Here is a 19,413-nt window from a genome sequence, read left to right on the forward strand (position 1 = left end):
GGAGTTCGAGACCAGCCCGAGCAAGAGCGAGACCCCGTCTCTACTAAAAATAGAAATTATGTGGACAGCTAAAAATATATATAGAAAAAATTAGCCGGGCATGGTGGCGCATGCCTGTAGTCTCAGCTACTCGGGAGGCTGAGGCAGTAGGATCGCTTGAGCCCAGGAGTTTGAGGTTGCCGTGAGCTGGGCTGGCGCCATGGCACTCTAGCCTGGGCAACAGAGCAAGACTTTGTATCAAAAAAAAAAAAAAAAAAAAATCTGCCTTTTGTCAGTTGATTTTTCAGCAAACCTTCAGAGGAAGAAGAACAAATTTTCCCTTGGCCCCTACATTATAAATACTTTTTGGGTACAAATATACAGTTAGAAGAAATAAGAATTTAAGTGTTCCATAGATCAGTAGGATGGCTATAGTTGACAATAATCTATTGTGCATTTCAAAATATCTAGAAGAGTATATTACCAATGTTCCTAGTGTCAACCTGAAAGGAAGAAACTGAGGCAAAATTAATATAAGTAGAGTTTACTTGGGCCAATCTTGAGGGTTGCAACTGGGTGTTTAGATTCAAGTCGAGGCTGGTCTGATGGTAGTGGGTTATCAGAACTTACTAACATTATTGATGTCACTAAAGTTCGTATTCAACCCCACATTGCTAAATTTGACTGGCTTTAAAAAAAAATTAAAAAGATTCAAGTTGCCCTGAATATATACTCTGATTAGCAATAGTTACAAGTAGGTTTTTAAAGGAAAAGAGGAAGTTCCTAAATTGTGTACCAAGAATTTACATTAAGAGGGGGAGTGAGGAATACTGTTTAGAATGTAACAGTGTGTAGGTGAATGTATAGCATTTGTGTAAGAAAAGCCCTGTAAATGTTTGTGATATATACCTTTTAAATTGGATCACATGCATATATTATTCATAAATAAATACATTTTTAAAATAAATAATGAGCTTTTATTTTTCTCAACAACAACAGAGACTCCAGGCTGAAGGCGATGGAAATGGAGTCGCCCCACTGTGCAGGAACAAGCTGTGGCAGCGCCTGGAAGACATGCCTCAGAGATTCCCTTCCACCTGCCCCCCCTGCAGGAGGCATTTCAAAGGAATCATACACTCACGTGACCGGCAGGGAGAAGGACACCGAATAAGCTTTCCCGCCTGAAGTCAGCCGCTGGCCAGAGCTAGCTCCAGCAAAGAGATGACTCACTCTTCTGAGGGTCCCATTTTCACTGCAGGTGGGTGGGATCCACAGCTGTGACGCCACACACCCTCCTCTCTCGCGTCTTCATCCTCTTACTCTTTCCCTGGCATCTTCCTCTGTTCTTTGGCCACTGCGCTTGATTTTTGCGAAGAGAATGTTGAACAAGTCAAATCCTTGTCAGTCCGAGTCAGAACTCTCATTTGACTTGGAAGACTTGTGCTTCCGTTTTTTCTTTTTTCTCTTTTCTTTCTTCCTTTTCTTATGCTTTTCTTTCTTCTTCTTTTTCTTTTGTTTCTCTTTACATTCTGAGGCACTGGAACTGCTCCCATCTTCATCTGAGGTGGAATCCTCCAGTAACTGTTTTAACTGCTGTATCCTAAAAGGTACGAGATTGATCAAAAGAACTGTGATTTTTAACTTAAAAGTTTTTTAAGATAAATATGATTTAAAAGTACTACTGGAGGGAGGAAAATGTCACAAATAACCATGTCACAAAGACAGTACTTATTTTTATCTGTTCTCCCCATTCTTGTTCATATATGAATGCCTATTTCTATTTCATATGACTATAATCAGCTTACAAGCCATTTTGTATTTTTCCTTGTCCTATACATTTCTGCATGTTCCCACAGTCCTTACAATAATTTCTAACAGATGCATACTTTACTAAACCATTACACACTGCTCAATTTCACAGTAGACAATCTACTTCCTCAAAAATCACAATTGATGATATATGTAACCTAAACATTTGTACCCCCATAATAAACTGAAATAAAAAAAAAATCACAATTGATGAAAAAACCAACCCTCTTGTTTTTTCACCCTCTCTCTAATCATGTCCAAGAATAATTTTTTTTTTTTTTTTGAGACAGAGTCTCACTCTGTTGCCCAGGCTAGAGCGAGTGCCGTGGCATCAGCCTAGCTCACAGCAACCTCAAACTCCTGGACTCAAGTGATCCTTCTGCCTCAGCCTCCCGAGTAGCTGGGACTACAGGCATGTGCCACCATGCCTGGCTAATTTTTTTCTATATATATTTTTAGCTGTCCATATAATTTCTTTCTATTTTTAGTAGAGACGGGGTCTCGCTCTTGCTCAGGCTGGTCTCGAACTCCTGAGCTCAAACAATCCACCCACCTCGGCCTCTCAGAGTGCTAGGATTACAGGCGTGAGCCACCACGCCCGGCCAAGAATAATTTTTAACAAAAGCTCAGACCCAGTTGGGCAAAGTGCAGTGGTGTTTATAACTAATTGATCACAACCAGTTACAGATTCCTTTGTTCCTTCTCCACTCCCACTGCTTCACTTGACAAGCCTTAAAAAATAAAATATATATATAATAATAAAAATAAAAACGAAAATGAAAAGAAGAAAAAAAAAAGCAAAAGCTCATATCCTTAGAGACATTGGAGAAGATAAACTAAATCACATGAAAGACTCATACTGTACAAGTAGACAGCATGGCATGGGTTGCCCTCATCAACTACAGTGGCCTGAGGCACTGGACCAAGCCCACAGCTTTCAGCCAACCTACACAGAAGGAGGTTGGCCTGCTCATTCTCCCAACACTGGCCTTTTCAGCCAGGACTCCTGCCCTCTCTATATTTTACAATTGAAGTACCATGCTTATTACAGCATTTGCCTAATATTAGAATGGTTGTTTCTAACTTTATATAATTTAAAACTTTAAGAGGATATTTTTATCATCAGGACAACCTCACCTTACATCCTTTTCATGTCTTTTATTGTCTCGTATGATGTCATACATGGGATCTTCATGTGCCTTAAGGGTCAGAGAAGGTTAAAGGTTGGTTAGGCTTCACGGGCCACTAGTTAAATAAAATTAAATCCCTATGTTGCTGAAACCAGTTATTTTTTACTGTTTGATGTAACCTTATGTTCAACATGTTTTAATCCTTTTAAGGAGTCACATCACTGAAAACTCACCAAGGCAACAAGGAGAATTTTGCAATTACAAACTTACAGGAAATAATTGTCTAATGTTTATCTAAAGAAAAAATATACAGATACTTCTAGCTTATAGTAAAATGACATGTAATCTTTAAAGACTGGAAAATTAAATCCCTGATTTTAGTTATGAAACATGACTTTTATATAAGTTATCACAAGGGGGCTAAATAGATAACAATGTCTGCTTCAGAAAATGAATCACTTTTCCATATTATAAGCTAAAGACACTTTATTGTTTTCTTTTAAAGAACTAATTTGTCACACAAATACAAATTTAAAAATTTTTTTAAATTTTTCCTTTTTAAAGACAGGCCCAGGCTGGGAGTGCAGTGGCCTGATGACAGCTCACTGGAGAGTCAAACTCCTGGACTCAATCAATCTCTCACCTCAGCCTCCTGAGTAGCTGGCACTATAGGTATATACCACCATGCCCACCTAATTTTTTAAAATTATTTTTGTAGAGATGGGGTCTCGCTATGGTGCCCAGCCTGGTCTGGAAGTCCATCCTGGCCTCTAGAGATCCTCCTACCTCGGTCTCTCAATGTGTTCAGATTACAGGTGTGAGCCATCACGCCTGGCCCACAAATATTAATATAATTTAATAGGGGTGCAGTGAACAGCAGACACTAGCCAAAATGCTTCTGGTAATGTATTTTATGTGAGCATTCAGTGCATTGGTGATTTTCTGATTCATTGATTTTCGCCATCTCTGATAAACATAAATTGACACTGTGGAATCTTACTTACTACTCTGAACTGTTCCAACTTTTGGTTGCCTTTGATAAAAAAAGGGCATTCTTTGTCACCTGTTCGGTGACCATACCGTTTGCAACGCCAACCTAAAAACAAAGAAAAAGCAAAATATTTCTGTAAGATAACACAATTTTACCTAATCGATATAAAGAACCAGTAGGTTCTATTCCAGTTTTTTCTTCATTAAACTCCAATTCTAAAAGGAAATGCAATCATGGATGAATCATGTAAGATCCCAGAAAACAGATTTACACTAACTGCTTCCTCAAGCGTCCTTTAATGTTGCAGCTCTGGGAATAAATTTTCCATCACCAAGCATTTATGAAGCAGTCCAGAGTCAATCTCTTCTATTAATCAAGTGGCTCTGATTTTCATTTATAAATTTAGACATTAGGAGAAATAGCTTCATTCTTAGGTTGATTCAACCACTGTTCGAATCCCTCACACTTAAACAAACAAAATCACAAGTTCTATTAAAATGCTACTGCCATCAGAACCCTAGTACAACTTTATTTGCAGAATAGGAAATTGTCCTGTTTTAAGAGGTTGAAGAAGTAGCTGAAGGCTCACTGAGGAACATGGAGGAGATATGCACAAAAGAATGCATATACACGTTCCATGGCAGCAAAGGGAAATATACATCTTTATGGAATTTCAATGAATATAGACTTGGCACCGGGCATGGAGATCCGGGGAAAGGGAAGTGGTGAGCAAAGCAGGAATGGATGAGATCGTTGTTACTTCTCTCACCCATTCTCATCCTCTCAGAACCAGCTGGATGTGAGGTGAATCAGGAAATTGTGAATCAGGGAATAGTGAGTGAGTGAGACCCTGTCTTTGGGTACGAAGCAACTCCAACCAAGGAGGTCAGGAAGCATGAAGAAGAATTACAGCTAAGTTCAGCCAATTTTGGTCCATGTTTGCAACTTTCATTTTTATTTGAGTATTGGATACAGGAAACCATCAAAAAAAAAAAAAAGGGGATTCTCTGTTGATTGCCTCTGAGCTTTCCCTGATCTTATCTCCCCCATCATTTAAAATTTGGGGAACAATAACTATACTCCTTCAAACTTAATAGCTGTCTTTATGGCAAAACTAAACAGATTTGAAATGCCATGGAACATGGATAGATGTATAGATATCCAGAAGATATCATTTCTGCTCAGAATCTTCTTAACATTAAAGAAAACATAATCCTTGCTATTCAAAGTGTGGTCCATGGACCAACAAAATAAAAAAACATGAGGAAGATTGTTAGAAATGCAGAGTATCAGGCCAAAATACCAGAAACACTGATACATAAACAGAATTTAAAAGATTTATGTGTGATTTGTAAACTTAAGACCCAAAGAGACCTGTCCTCCAGTGCATCCCTCACTCCCATGGCATTTCTACACGGGACGTGCTCTTCGTTACAGGATATTACTGAAGAGTGTACTCCCAAGGCAGTGACAGTCCTGAGGAAAGACTGTGGACTTGCAACCAGAGGCCCTGGTGTCAAAGCTTTGCTCTACCTCTTCCCTTGGCCTCTAACTGACATAAGCAAGCCTGCTTCCTTATGTAGAAAAAAAAGAGACCATGCCATGACTTTAAGAGGACTGTGGTCAGAACAAGTTAGGTAAAAGAAGTGAACACACTTTGTAGACTGCGGTATGTAACTTGCATGGATTGGGGAGCGTTACTTGAAACCTTCCCACACTTACACTGCATAACTTTGACTTCTTTCCCCAGGGGCATCCAAAGTCCTTTAGTTGGCGCATGAGCCAGAAATTCCCTAGCATGTTCATTGCCTGGTACATCTGGTATACAGTCTTCCGGCTTAGTCTCATCTTCCTAAACAAAGGAAACAACGTATAAACGACATGGCAAAAGAGCACTGGAATTCTCTCCTGCCTGCTTTGGAGCCCACTGTCACCTGGCTCTCTCATGGGCTGTGGGTCCTAACGTCATGCTTAATGACCCCCCAAGAACTAGAAAGAAAGACAAGTTATACCTGATCGAAAAAGCAGGAAATAAATGTACCACAAAAACGACATAGGTGTTCTTGGAGAAAAATTACTGGTGAAGCAGAAAAGAAATCTGTCCTTCATATCAGAATGACAGGTGAGCTCCAAATTTTGACGTAAATTAGATTCTAAGATCAAAAAGAAACTTTCACTACTCAAAATGTAGAGTGAGGCAAGATGTAAGAATTAAAGTAAACAAGATTTTCTGGAATGATAAAAGTGGCATGTTATAATAAAGTAGCTTATTATACCTTGAAGGCCACGGTCATATTTTATAGTCACATGCTGTATCACTAATGTGCATTTTTACCATGGAATAACTAAATTTACATTTAATGCATTTAGCTGAATTTTTTCAAGTTTTCATGAGTATTATATTTACAATATAAGAATTTTTTTAAGAATTTTTTTTTCATTGAAAGTTACCAAACACAAGTTTTCTTGGCCTTTGCCTGCCACTCTGACTCCCTGGTGCAGAAACACCCAGCCACAGTGGCCAGGGAGGCTGGACTGGATGAGCTCTCAGGTCCCCTCAGAGTTTACTGTTCTCTGAGCTGTTGATACTTAAGAAACCAGCAGAGGTCGTCCAGAGGGCTGAGCTGACAAGGAAAATGGGGCAGCAGAGCTTAGAGAAGATGCCTGTCACCAGTGAGAGAGGAGGGGCGCCATGGCGCAGGAACACACTCGGCCTGCACTGCCTCCTTGGGGAAGGGAAACCAGGTGACAAAATTTCCACAAAGGCACAGGCTTGTGTCAAAGCCAAAAATTATGATCCGTCTGGCATCTGCAGGGAAGAAACAGGGTTTTCATGAAAGGACATTTAAACCTTATACAACCATTTTTCCTAACAAGTTACTGAGTCTGCAAGTATGTCTGTTGGAATAACCAAGAGTACAAACTTCACACTAACCTTGATAAGCCCAGGAGGAGGTTTTTCATAACTAGAAAAAACAAAACAAAACTTCATCAACCATGTTAATGAGAACATAACACACCAAGTTATCCTGAAAAAGAGCTGTAGGATTTTTAATCAGAGATTTTACTAATGATAAGCATTCATCATCTGCTTTGCAGACTAGCAATCATCTTGGTAGAACAGAAAGCTTCTCCTTCCTATGCTCAGTTGCATTCAGACATCAGAGAATATTGCCAAGCCTTCCTTATTGCCCTCCAGGGACTCTCCCTCTGAGGGAGACCCAGAACGCAGGGCAGGCAAGTCTGCATTTGGGTTTAGAAGCCTTTATGCCTTTCTGGTAAAATAAGTTATGGGAGAGGGGAAAAGAGGAATTCCGTGGAGGGGAAATAAAGGATTGCTAGGGAGGATAAATGAGTGGGGAACAGAGATTAATTGGTAAATAGTTCTCTTTGGAATGTGAATGTTTGAATGAGTCAGAGAGGGGACATTATCTTCTTAAACAGTCTCTTCAGATGTGGTTGCATTTGGGACAAGCAGTGTGGGACAGGAAAGAAATTCTCAGGTGTTTGGGCACTCAAAGAGCAACTCTCAGAAGGATTTGTAACTTCTCCCAGAAGAGTAATACATAAATATTTTTAGCTAAGATCTGTCCTTTAACCCCTTAAACCTCCAGGGAAGTGCTCCCTTTTTTTTTTTTTTTAAAGAGATAGGGTCCTGCTACATTGCCCAGGCTGGTGTCAAACTCCTGGGCTCACTTAATCCTCCCTCCTCCCGCCTCAGCCTCCTAAGTAGCTGGGACTACAGGCATGCACCACCACACCTGGCTCTCTTAACACTCCAGAATGGCTGCAGTGTATAGAAACACTTAGTGATTTAGTGTTTTCTTCATTCTGACTCTCCTATTATGGTTATGTACAGAGTTGAATGGATCCGGTAGAAGACAGTGAATATTGGCAGTGGGTGTCAAGGGGAGTAGGCTAAGGGAAAAGTGAAATGATGTTCCTTTTCCCTTTCTATAAGATGTCAGAGAAAACAACTTGGATGATGGATCAGAAATGCCACAAGTCACTAATCCAGGATCTGTCCCCTGGATTATTACAACTGTGTATTAACAGAATTAGCTTCTTAGGTATGGTACAGTGCTTTCCCAAAGCAGATGGTTAAAATATCGTCTAAAGGAAAGCTGTGTCATGACATAGGCCTAACTTAGCAAAAATGATGGAATTCTGCACAACTTGGGAAGATGATACAGTCCATTTGTAGCTATGCCTTATGCACAGGGACAAAAAGGAGTTTGGTAATAAAGTCTATAAATCCAAAAATTCTGTAAATAAATCTTTTTGAGTCACAAGAGTTGTATAAACAACATATGGCCAATCAAACTGAGATCAAAATACCTGTTCTTGCCAAGATGAAAAGGAATGTGATGCAATTGTACATTTTTAAATATATTATTATTAGCAATAGCATTCCCCAAAAAGTCCATATTACAAGTGGTTTCACAAGTTTAAAGAAAGGTGGTTTATTTCCTAGGTCTAAACAATTCATTAATGTAACATATTAAAAAAGATATTTCTCAAAGTTTAAACTAATATTTAACTACTAAATATAACAGATTAGAAAATTGGAGTGTTTATGTTCAGTTTGGGTTTTGCACTGTGACAATTAAGCGTTAACTGCAAAGATAAATGCAGACCTCTTAAGATTAAAAAAAGTTGGTAGAGGCCATTATTTTGTACCTCATTCAGCCTTGCTGAGAAACCTTACTGTTAAATCATTCAGATTGCAGTAATTTTCTCTGAGCAGTAAGAAATAAAAGGGGAGAAACATTATCTTCTCAAGTGTGTATGGAACAAGAAATCATTTTTTTAATTTTAATTTTTTTTCTTGAGACAGGATCTCACTCTGTTGCCTGGGCTAGAGTGCAGTAGTGTTATCATAGCTCACTACAACCTCAAACTCCTGGACTCAAGCAATCCTCCTGCCTTGGCCTCCTCAGTAGCTGGGACTACATTCACACACCACCACACTAGGCTAAATTTTAAATCTTTTGTAGAGATGGGGTCTCACTCTTGCTCAGGCTGGTCTTGAACTCCTGCATCAAGAGATCCTCATGCCTCAGCTTCCCAAAGTCCTAGGATTACAGGTGTGAGCCACTGAGCCTGGCCTAAGAAATCTTTATTTTGTTAAATATTTCAAATGACTCTGTGTTGTTGAGTGTTGTGGGATTTCTTTGAGAAGAGTCTCTCATGTAAGTGTACTCCATTCCACACAGCTGTTCCTGCAGCTGCATCCATGAGGCCACAAAGCAGAGATGAAACTGCCACATACACCCAGAATAGCCATTCTGATACGCCTGGCAGCCCGTGAGCTCTTGGGTGACAAGAGTGTTGGAGCATGGGTAGAAGACTCAGATGCCCCCGGGGGCCTGGCAGGTATGGCCAGAGAGAGAAAACCGTGGTAGAGACTGAGGAGATTTGAAGTGGGCACATCAGGGATGAAAAGATTTGAATTCAGTTTGTAAAAAGACCACCGTGGAGCTTCCCATTTAACATAGCCCTCTGACCAGCAGCATGCTTATTTTTCCCCTTTCCCAGATACTTTTAAAGTAACAGTAAAAGGAAAAAAAAGCCACAAAGATATCCCATGAGGAGACAATATCAGAGAAAGTTTTCAACAAATTTGGGAAAGTGGAAAAAAGTAGCAACAGACTTCTTCAGGTGGAGGAAGTTATAGTCTTTGAAGATGGCAGGTGGGAACAAGGACATGGAGTCAATGAAGCCACCAGTATTCTTCTCCTTCCATATAGCCAGGAGACTCTGCCTGCCCAATGTTTGAAGGAGACTGCCCACCGGTTTAGTCCCATCTTACCCAACACTGGCCCCCAGGCATATATCCCTGGCCCTCTAGCAGAGGACTGAGCCCAAGCCCCCCTCCTGGAGAAGCCACTGCCTTGCCCCCAGGCAGACCCGCCCTCCCCTAGCTGCCAGGCCGGTCAGCCTCAATCCCTTTGCAGGGCACTGTGTCTGAACCAACGGGCAGGTCACTAAGACAATTGCATGGCCCTGGCCAGCCCTTTCCTGTCCTGGCCTCAGTTTCCCTATCTGTAAAAGGAGGACTTGGAGGCATTTCCTGAATGTTGTTGGGTCTGGGTGTGGGTGACACAGCGAGGAGAGAAATGGGTCTGGGTCCACCGCCTAGATATAGGCAGGCCGGCTGCAGCCAAGGGGCCTGAGGGCTGCAGCGCCCCCCTCCAACGGCCCGCATGGAGGCCGGGTGGGGGAAAAAAAATTAAGAGGAACTGGAGGAACTTAAGAGCTCTAGGGAAAAAAAAAAATCTCCACCTACTGACATTTCAGAGTCTCTTGATAAAAAGGGCATCTTGTAGCAGCATCCCCCTACAGTGAAGCTATCTGGTCAACACACAACACAAACACCTCTCTTCCTCTCTCACACACACTGCCCACATTGAAAAGACTTATAGTGCCTCACACTTAAATATGAGTTGAGACTCAAAGACACCCAGACAGAGAAAGAAAGAAAAAAAAAAAAACTAAATGGAAGACAGAAATCAAAAGAAAAGGAAAATAAGAATTAGAGGCAATGAAGGGAGAAGAAGGCAAAAGCAAAAATTAGTGAATACCCTCATAGATGAAAAATAATATTTCATTTATGAAACAGGAACAGAAGGCTATAAAAAACAATATGCAGAATGAGAAAAAGCTTTTTAATTTAAAAATATAATGTTCAGTAGAGAAATGAAGGTAAATCTACAAAGTAGAACGAAAACACAAAAAGACAATAGGAGAGAAAAGGCAGAGGATGAACAGAAATCCAACAGAAAGAAAAAACAAAATCAAGGATAGGAAATAAAACATAAGTTTATACATGTATTTAATGTATCCATGACACTGAAAAAGAAAAGTCCATTGAAAAAGACTCACATCATCATGAAACCTCAGGATAGCATCAATCAAGAAAAAATTTCTTAAAGTTTAAGAGTTGGGTAAGGTTGAACAGGTAACTTTTTTTTTTCATTTTTTTTGAGATACGCTCTTGCTCTGTCGCCCAGACTAGAGTACCGTGGCTGTATCGTCATAGCTCACTGCAACCTCAAACTCCTGGGCTCAAGTAATTCTCCTGCTTTAGTCTCCTGAGGCACATGCCACCACGACCTGCTATATTTTTTCTGTTTTTATAGAGAGTGCGGTCTTGCTCTTGCTCAGGCTAGTCTGGAACTCCTGGCCTCAAGCGATCCTCCTGCTGTGGCCACCCAGACTGCTAGGATTACAGGCTTGAGCCACCGAGCCCAGGTTTGAACAGGTAACTTATAAAAGAAAGGGTTTCAGAATTGCATCAGACCCCCCAGCCATTTTAGAAGCTAGAAGATGGTGGCATGCCATTTCTGAAATTCAGGGAAAATGATTTTTGACCTAGAATTTTATACCTAACCAAATTATCTATCAAGTTTTAGGCTAAAGACATTTTTAGATATGCAAGGTATCAAAAAATTTATCTCCGATGCACAGTGGTAAACTTTCATAGAAAGTTAGAGAATGTACTTCAGCAATATGTGGGAGTGAAGATAGAAGAAGACATGGAATCCAGGAATGAGATTTAAGACAGGAGAGTGGTGAAGGAAGTTCTAGGACAATTGTTGGGTACAGGTTTGGAAAGTAACCAGTGTCTACTGAAGGACAACAGAAGGAAGATTCTAGGTAAAACACAAAATGATTCATTATCTGATATGTAGGTACATGTGGAAAAAGTATTGTTGGGGCTCAGAAAATTATACCTCCAAGTACGGTGCTTTGGCATGTTGAGTACTTTGAGCTAAATGAGATTAGAGAAGGCCTCAGAAGCAAAATTTCTCTCTGAACTTCTCTTGCCCTTCTGTCTCCTGCCCCTTTCTTCCTCAAAGCAGTCATAGAAACCAGAATTCCTCTCGCTCTCCACCACAGGTCACAGAAACTAGAACACCTCTCCCACAAAGCAAGCCGTAAAACCTATAATATTACTGTAATGTTTCCCTGCCTGTTTGTGTAGGAGCTGGCCATAAAGAAATTCTCTGACTTACCTTGTTTGAGACAGAAAACCCTCATTCCAGGAAGGGTTTTGCCCCATACCCAGGAGGAGGGAATGCTACACAGTCAGGCCAAGAAACATGTTAACAGACAGGCCTTACTGGGTTGCCCTGCTCTGTTACCATTAGATCATACCCTTTTTGTTCAATTACATTTCCACATGGCTGTCCATTTTTCATCATCTAAGTATAAAAATAGACAGTTTTCCCTGGATCTTTGGGTCTTTATTCTGAAGGCTTCCAGTATCTTGTAAAACTTTACTTAAATAAATTTGTTGTGATTTTCTCTTGTTATTCTGTCTTTTGTTATAGGAGTGTCAGCCCTGACCCTTATGCTGGGTGAGGAAAGGTACATACCTTTTCACCTCTACAGTATTCAGCTTTTGGAGACTTTGGGGAAAAAACAGAAGTAGAAAATTAAGCAAATGAAAAATGAAGGCTCTTATTAACTACTTGAAAGATAACAGTAGTTTAGGAAGCAAAAGAAATGTTACTTGACTGAAAAATGAATGATGGCCAGGCTTGGTGGCTCATACCGGTAATCCCAGAGCTTTGGGAGGCTGAGGCGAGAGGATCACTTGAGGCCAGGAGTTGGAGACCAGCCTGGGCAACATAGTGAGACCCTGTTTCTACAAAAAAAATAGGAGCTTGCACGTAGAAGCCTTGTTTCTTTGGGAGGGGAGAGGAGAACACAGGGACTATGTGGGGTTACTGAGGAGTCAGGCAGCCCACTGCTACTTTTTGTAGTGTTTTTAGTACTATTTGATTTTTTAAACTACATATAAGTATTACTCTGGTATGAATACAACTTAATTTAAAAATCAAACAAGATCCTGAACTAGGCAAAGCAAATGTGTCAATGGCCCACACAGTTTAAATCTCTGAAACTGGAAAAATCCCACCAGTCTGAGAATCACACACTCTAGATGTGCTGGTTAACTGACCAAGGTATCCTTGATCACATGACTTAACCCCTGTGCCTCTATTTTCTCATGTGTGAAAGTAGGCTATAATCTTTCTCATCTGTGAAAAAGCCCTGTGAGCTACAAAATAAATGGATGGTATTAACGACTGTGTGGCATCTATAGCTAAATATAGTGAGTGCTGGGCAGGCTTAGGCCTTGCCCACACTTAAACTAGGAGATCTCTAAACATCTGACTTCCTTGGGAGACCACAAGCACCACAGAGGGACTTGAAGGGGCCAGGACCGCCCACAATACAGATGTGGATGCAGCAATGCAGGGTCTGTATCCTGCAATCACTGCCCTGCGAAGGTGAAAAGTCATTCAGGTCTTGAGAAGAGCAGGCCAGGCCTCAAGAAAGGAATGTATTTTGTATCAAATCTCCCAGAAGGTTAATTATGAACGCTTTTAACTCTTTGAGAACCTTTCCTTACATGAATTATGTTAAAAGAGAAACTGTGGACAAATTAAATTTAACAGAGTTTAATTGACCAAAGAACTATTTTTATATTGGGAAGTCCCCACAATTAGAGTAAGTTCAGAGCAACTCTGGGGGCTGCCATACGGTTGGATAATATTTATGGACAGAAAATGGAAAATGGCACACAGAAAACAGAAGTGAGGTACAGAAATAGCTGGATTGGTTACAGCTCCGAGTTTCCCTAAATTGAACATGGTTTGAAAGGTTGGCTGCCTGTGATTGTCGGAAAATCGGTTGCTGTGATACTTAATTTAACACCTACTTAGCATAGGTAACTAGAAATGCCTGAAACAAACGATTTGTTGAATAACTGGGTGAACACCATATTTAGAAAAGCTTGACTTAGGTGGCTAATCATAGAATCACAGACAAGAACTGAAAGGCTTGCTAATCTACCCTCCTGCCTGAGCTCTGTGTCGGGGATCAGGAAAAACCACCTGAGAAATGACTGTAGGGGACCAGAATACACCACTCCAAAATATGTCACACTGGCATATTCATTACTTTGAGCTAAGAAACTGAGAACCAGCCAAGGCAGGAAAACTACTTCACCTCTCCCTCAACTGCCTAAAATAAAGTATAAGATTCCCCTCCCCCCACTTTTTTTGGTTTTAATTGATTCTCATTTTTAACTGGTATTTTCTTCCTATGCATGAGAAGAGTATAAAAATAAAACTTGGTTTCTGGTTGACATTAATAGATACAATCATGAACAAAAGTGGGTATTTCGGGAGCAATATTATACTAGAATACTTTAAACAACTCCAGGAATAGTGACTTGTTTCTTTTGCAACCCTTAAATATCATGTATAAGTAAATGACAGTGATCAGTCCTTTTTTTTTTTTGAGACAGAGTCTCACTCTGTTGCCCGGCCTAGAGTGCCCTGGTGTCAGCTTAGCTCACAGCAACCTCAAACTCCTGGGCTCAAGTGATCCTCCTGCCTCAGCCTCCCGAGTAGCTGGGACTACAGGCATGCTCCACCATGCCCGGCTAATATTTTCTATATATTTTTAGTTGTCCAGATAATTTCTTTCTATTTTTTAGTAGAGCTGGGGTCTCACTCTTGCTCAGGCTAGTTTCGAACTCCTGAGCTCAAATGATCCACCCACCTCAGCCTCCCAGATGACTAGGATTACAGGTGTGAGCCACCGTGCCCAGTGCCAGTGATCAGTTCTTTAAGAATAAGGCAGCTAGCTTTCCGGATATCACTTTGACCTTGAAGGTGTCCAAATGATATAATGCCCTGTGATATTTCTAACTTCTTAAAGATAACTGTAGAGACACTGAAGCCTGAGGCTGCCTATGGTCAAATATGACTATAAACTTTACTCTTTCTTAAAACTTTCTTTTCCTTTAGTTTTCTTTCTACCTAGCAGCCCTGTTACTATCTTTGGGGTTTTCTTCTTCTATCACTAACTAAGGGAAAATTGAAATATTTTAGTTTTAATCTCCACTTTAAAGTTGATTCCCACATCTCTATTCCTTTCTAACCTGTACTTCCAGCTTCTACTTTGGTACTTCCACTGGGATAGTTCATCAGCAACTCAAACTTTGCATCTTTAAATCTAAACTCATCTCTTTTATCACCTAATAACCAAACTTCTCCTGACTTCTTTATTTTTATTAATAGTATCACTATTTTCTGTCATCCAAACTAAAACTGGTCTTCTATTCTTTTTCCCTCTTTGTTCCCTGTATCCAGTAAGTTGCAGTCAGTCCATTTTGCTCCATGTCTTTCATATTCACCCTTCCTCTCCTCTACCACTGTACCCCTCACCTCCGCATGTTTACCTGTTACCATTCTTGTAACTAGTATCACTGTCCTAAGTGTTTCTCTTTAACTTATCAGACATAATACTTCCTGATCATCATCTTTTGGTTGTTAAATTTTCTAGGAAAAATAAGCCACAAATGTATGTCTACTCCCTCTTCATTTATCTAGTTAAAAACATGTATGCTTTTAGCAGGACAAGTTGGTACATACATATTTAAAAATACATATGCTTTTAGCAGGACTATTTTACCTTTTCCCTTTCATACTAAGCTTCACACACCAAACCTTAATGAGAAGAAACAAAAAGGAGAATGACTATGTACCATACTTTTTTTTTTTTTTTTGGCCCTGGGGTAAAAAGCCTGGGTATTAAAGGTCCCTTTTGGATTTACTTCTCTCACTGGATTCAGAATACTCCAAATTGCCTCCAATATAACAAAATTCTAGGTTACTTGAAATTACTATATTCCATATAGCTCAAATTCCTTCTTACTATGTAACCCTTAGTCAAAATGATAAATTGATTTTCACTGAAAATGTACAAGGGACACATACAAATGCAGTTACCATGATTATCTCTGAGAAGTGGAGTTGAGAGGAGGAATTTTTTACATAGTACTTTTTTCAAAAAAATGAGGACCAGGCACAGTAGCTCATGCTTATAATCCCAGCACTTTGGAAGGTCGAGGTAGTAGGATCCACTGAGGCCAGGAGTTTCAAGAGTAGCCAGGGCAACATAGTAAGACTCTGTCTCTACAAAAACATATTAAAAATGAGCCAGGCATGATGGTGCACACCTGTAGTCCTAGTTACTTGGGAGGCTGAGGCAGCAGGAGTTTGAGGCCAGCCTGGGCAATACAGTGAGACTCTGTCTCTAAAAATTAAAAAAAAAAAAAAAAAAAAGAGTATGTCTTAATTTTATAAAAAACTAATTTAAGATAATACATCTATAAAACATTACATTTAGGTTAAGGACTTTTCCCTAACTGTTCTGTAACATATTAGTATCAAATAGCAACATATCTAAGCCAAGAAACTCAGATCAAGTGGTAGATCAAACAGTGTAATCTCTTGGCCTTTCCTTGATACATTCACTGTTTCTTTTCCTAATTCATACTGACACAGAACCAAAGTAGCTCTTTGGAGAGAGAGGGGGAAAGAGAGAGAGAGAGACCCTCTCCTCCCCTCCCACATCACTGAGTCTTTATTAGAAAAGATGCATGCTTATCATATGGCAAAAGCATTGGCATGGAAAAAGAATAAAATTCTCATGTAAGGAGCATTAACAGGCTACCTTTAAAAATACTATTAATAAAACTACTCAAAGGATTTATCAGTAAATAGTATCTGATCACTCAGAAAACATCCTCCCTCCCTCCCTTACGCAAGACTTCTGAAGGAATGACTAGTTAAATTAGTTGCAAAATGTGTTCTTTGCTATCCTCATCCCAGCTGTCCTGCCAGCTTTCTTTATTTCTTCTCTTGAACATAACTTTTCTCCTTTTGTTTTTCGGGACTTCATTTTCTATTGTTGTCTGAATTTTCTGGGAAGATAATTGCCACCAGAGTGGATATAGCTCCCCATACAAAAAGTATAAGTGGGCAATTTATCTTCGGGCATTTTTCATAAACAAACGCTGCCGCACCCCACCAAACGCACACTGGAGGGATCATGGACAATGCAGAGCTGGGAGGGAAAGTGTCTTTGGGACAGTGGGAAGCAGTCCTGCTACTTGTTTGTCCAGGTTCTCCCCACACCTCAAGCTGCAGCCAGCTTTGCTCTCCTCTCTGTCTTTACAATCTGGCTCCTCATTCTGCCAATTCACACTACAGTGTGGGCCTGTGGGTTCTGCACCTGGGTGGCAATAGTCCTGATGTATGGTGTAATTCTGCAGTGGGTCCAAGTCGGTGCCCAGCTACAAAGATACCTTTGATTCTGTCTAGCCCCCGGACTTGTATTTTCCCTCTTTTTTTGGTGTGTCATCTGGGTGGTTCTGATACCCTAAGACCACTCATCTACTCCTTCTCTCCAACAAGACTTCCACTCCAGGGCCCAAGTCCTCTTTCTTTTGCTGCTCTGCCTCTCTGTGCACCCATCACCAAATTCCCTTTTTTTAAAGAGAAATTTACATCTATAAAGGAAATTTCCCTTAGTAAAGATATCTGTAAGAGGAAGAGAGCTATCTGGAACTGGAGACAACTTTTATCACCCCAGAGACTTAATTGTATAACACTGCATAACGCAGCAACCTTTATTCACCATACATTTCCTCCCCTCACTCTGCAATAATGTCTCCATCTCCCACCTCTAATCCCCAAGCCTCTATCCACTGGCCTTTCGACGAGTCTCCTATTTCTGTGGCCCTCTTGAGCATGGGTACATATTAATAACTAAAATGGTCTTTCTCCTATTAATCTGTCTTATGATCATGTAATTTGTACCCCAAAGAACCTAGATTTCCTCACACTGCCTCTCTCCCAGGTTATCTGGACTCTCCTTGAACCCTCCAGAGCTAGGGGGCCACCGTGCCGCCTACATCAGGCCATGCTGGCCTGTGAATACTTGACTCTGGCCCTAAATTCTTCTTCAGGCTGGGCTGCATTTGGCCTCTCTGAGCTTCCACCCTCGGTTCCTGGTAAAAAGTCCTCAGGCCCGGAGAGAACAAGTCTACGCTCTCTTCTGCCTCACAGCTCCCTCGCCCGCTTCTCTCTTCTTCCCCTCCGGCCACACTAACATAGGACTCCTTTCCTCTCCTCTTTTTCATAGCAGAGGATGAAAAGAATGGGGTTTTTCTCCATTTCACTGTGGGCCCACAGACCTACAAGGTGAAATGCTCAGCTGAACTTAGTTGTCAGCCCACAAACGCTGGTCGCGCGCCTAGTAATGCTTAGCTCCCCCCAACAGCGGCAAAGCCCAGCACCAAAGTTGCCGCGCCAGGAATGAAAGCCGTTGCCTCCCTCCTCGGGGCGGCCGAGCCCACCCGCGCGCGCCCTGCTTCCACCGCCCCCTCCCAGGCCGAGGCCCGGCGGCCGCGGACGGCGAAGGCCGGGCGGCCAGGCCCCCTGCCCACTCGCGGGGGCTCCGGAGGGCCCGGCCGAACGCGCCAGGCCCCGCGGCCGCGAGTCGGGGCGGCGACTCACAAGGACTCCACGTGCTTGAGCTGCTGCAGCTGCTGCGCATCGTGCCTCCGCCGCTTCTGCTCGCGGTGCCGCTGCAGCTCCTGCTCGGGCGGCTCCCGCGGCCGCCGCGCGCCCCCCGCTCCCGAGTCGTCGCGCCCCGGCCGGGACGACATCGCTGCCCCCGCGGCGCGCTTTTGGCGGGTCTGGCAGCGGCCAAGAGCGCCCTTCCTCCGCGCGGCGCCCGCCCGCTCCGCAGCGCCGCCTCCCGCCGCGGTCCCGGGGCCCAGCGTCCCGGCCAAGGGCGAGCGTCCCACGATCCCACGGCCGGGCCCCGCCGCCAGGCCCGCGGCTGTCGGTGGTTGGGGCGCGCCCCCTGGCGGCGGCCGGGAGGCGGGACGGGGGTCTGGGGCTGGAGCCCGAGGGCGCTTCCTGTTGTGCGGGACGAGGAAGACGAAGGAGGGCACCTGCCGGCCACTCCCACCTTCCACCCGGGACTGCCCCTTCGTGGTCCTCTCCGCTGGACCCAAGGGAACCTGTGCCAGCCGAATTTGTATGTCCCCAGTGACTAGACACAGGGCAGCTGCTCATTACGTAGTAATAGAATTCATCCATTTTTGGAAAAAAGCAAGAGTGTCCATATAAATTCTCCAGCTTCCCAGAGCATGGAGCCATGCTTAAAACGTACTCAAAGTATATTGTGTTGACCAAGGTTTGGGTGCTGAAAAGGAAAACAGGAGCTAATACACACTGCCAGTCATGGTGCCAGTCATTGAGCTAAGCTCTTAATAAGAATTTATTTAATATGAAACTTAATAAGTGGTGTTCCCATCCTTGTTTTGTGGACAAATAGGAAGCGCAGAGCATTAAGCGACATGCTCAAGGAAGCTGAGGTAATAAGCGTAGAGCTAGGATTCAACAAGTGTCAGGTAGTTAGGTTGAATTTTTTTTTCTCCTCTTCCCGCCCTGACTAGGTTGAATTTTGAAACTGTATCTGATATAATTGTTTTAGCTTAGAAGTAATGGGGGGAAAAAAGCCCAGTGGAAATAAAAATAACAGCATAGGGAAATATTTTCTTCAAGTGTGATATTCAATGTGATCATTAGCTAAAATGTATGAGGAGCTCTTTCAACTTTGTTATAG

At 42.0% G+C, this 19,413-nt stretch overlaps 1 protein-coding gene across 2 annotated transcripts; it reads right to left on the bottom strand.

Annotated features, from left to right (window-relative positions):
* Positions 1-933: 933 nt before the first annotated feature.
* LOC123647265 (retinitis pigmentosa 9 protein-like) lies at positions 934-18,504 on the bottom strand. 2 transcript variants are annotated; one of them, XM_045564591.1, is made up of 6 exons: positions 18,294-18,504; positions 6,845-6,875; positions 5,632-5,761; positions 3,923-4,014; positions 2,926-2,987; positions 934-1,579 (listed from the first exon to the last, which is right to left on the bottom strand). In XM_045564591.1, the coding sequence occupies exons 1-6, from the start codon at positions 18,443-18,445 to the stop codon at positions 1,381-1,383; spliced, it is 666 nt and encodes a 221-aa protein (XP_045420547.1). In that variant the 5' UTR covers positions 18,446-18,504; the 3' UTR covers positions 934-1,380. The 2 variants fall into 2 exon arrangements, with proteins under 2 accessions (XP_045420547.1, XP_045420548.1); XM_045564592.1 differs by lacking the exons at positions 3,923-4,014; positions 6,845-6,875 and having other exon boundaries at positions 18,294-18,476.
* Between the last annotated feature and the right edge of the window lie 909 nt (positions 18,505-19,413).

The sequence above is a fragment of the Lemur catta genome, chromosome 11 (genome assembly GCF_020740605.2).
Source record: "Lemur catta isolate mLemCat1 chromosome 11, mLemCat1.pri, whole genome shotgun sequence".
Lineage (NCBI taxonomy): Eukaryota > Metazoa > Chordata > Mammalia > Primates > Lemuridae > Lemur > Lemur catta.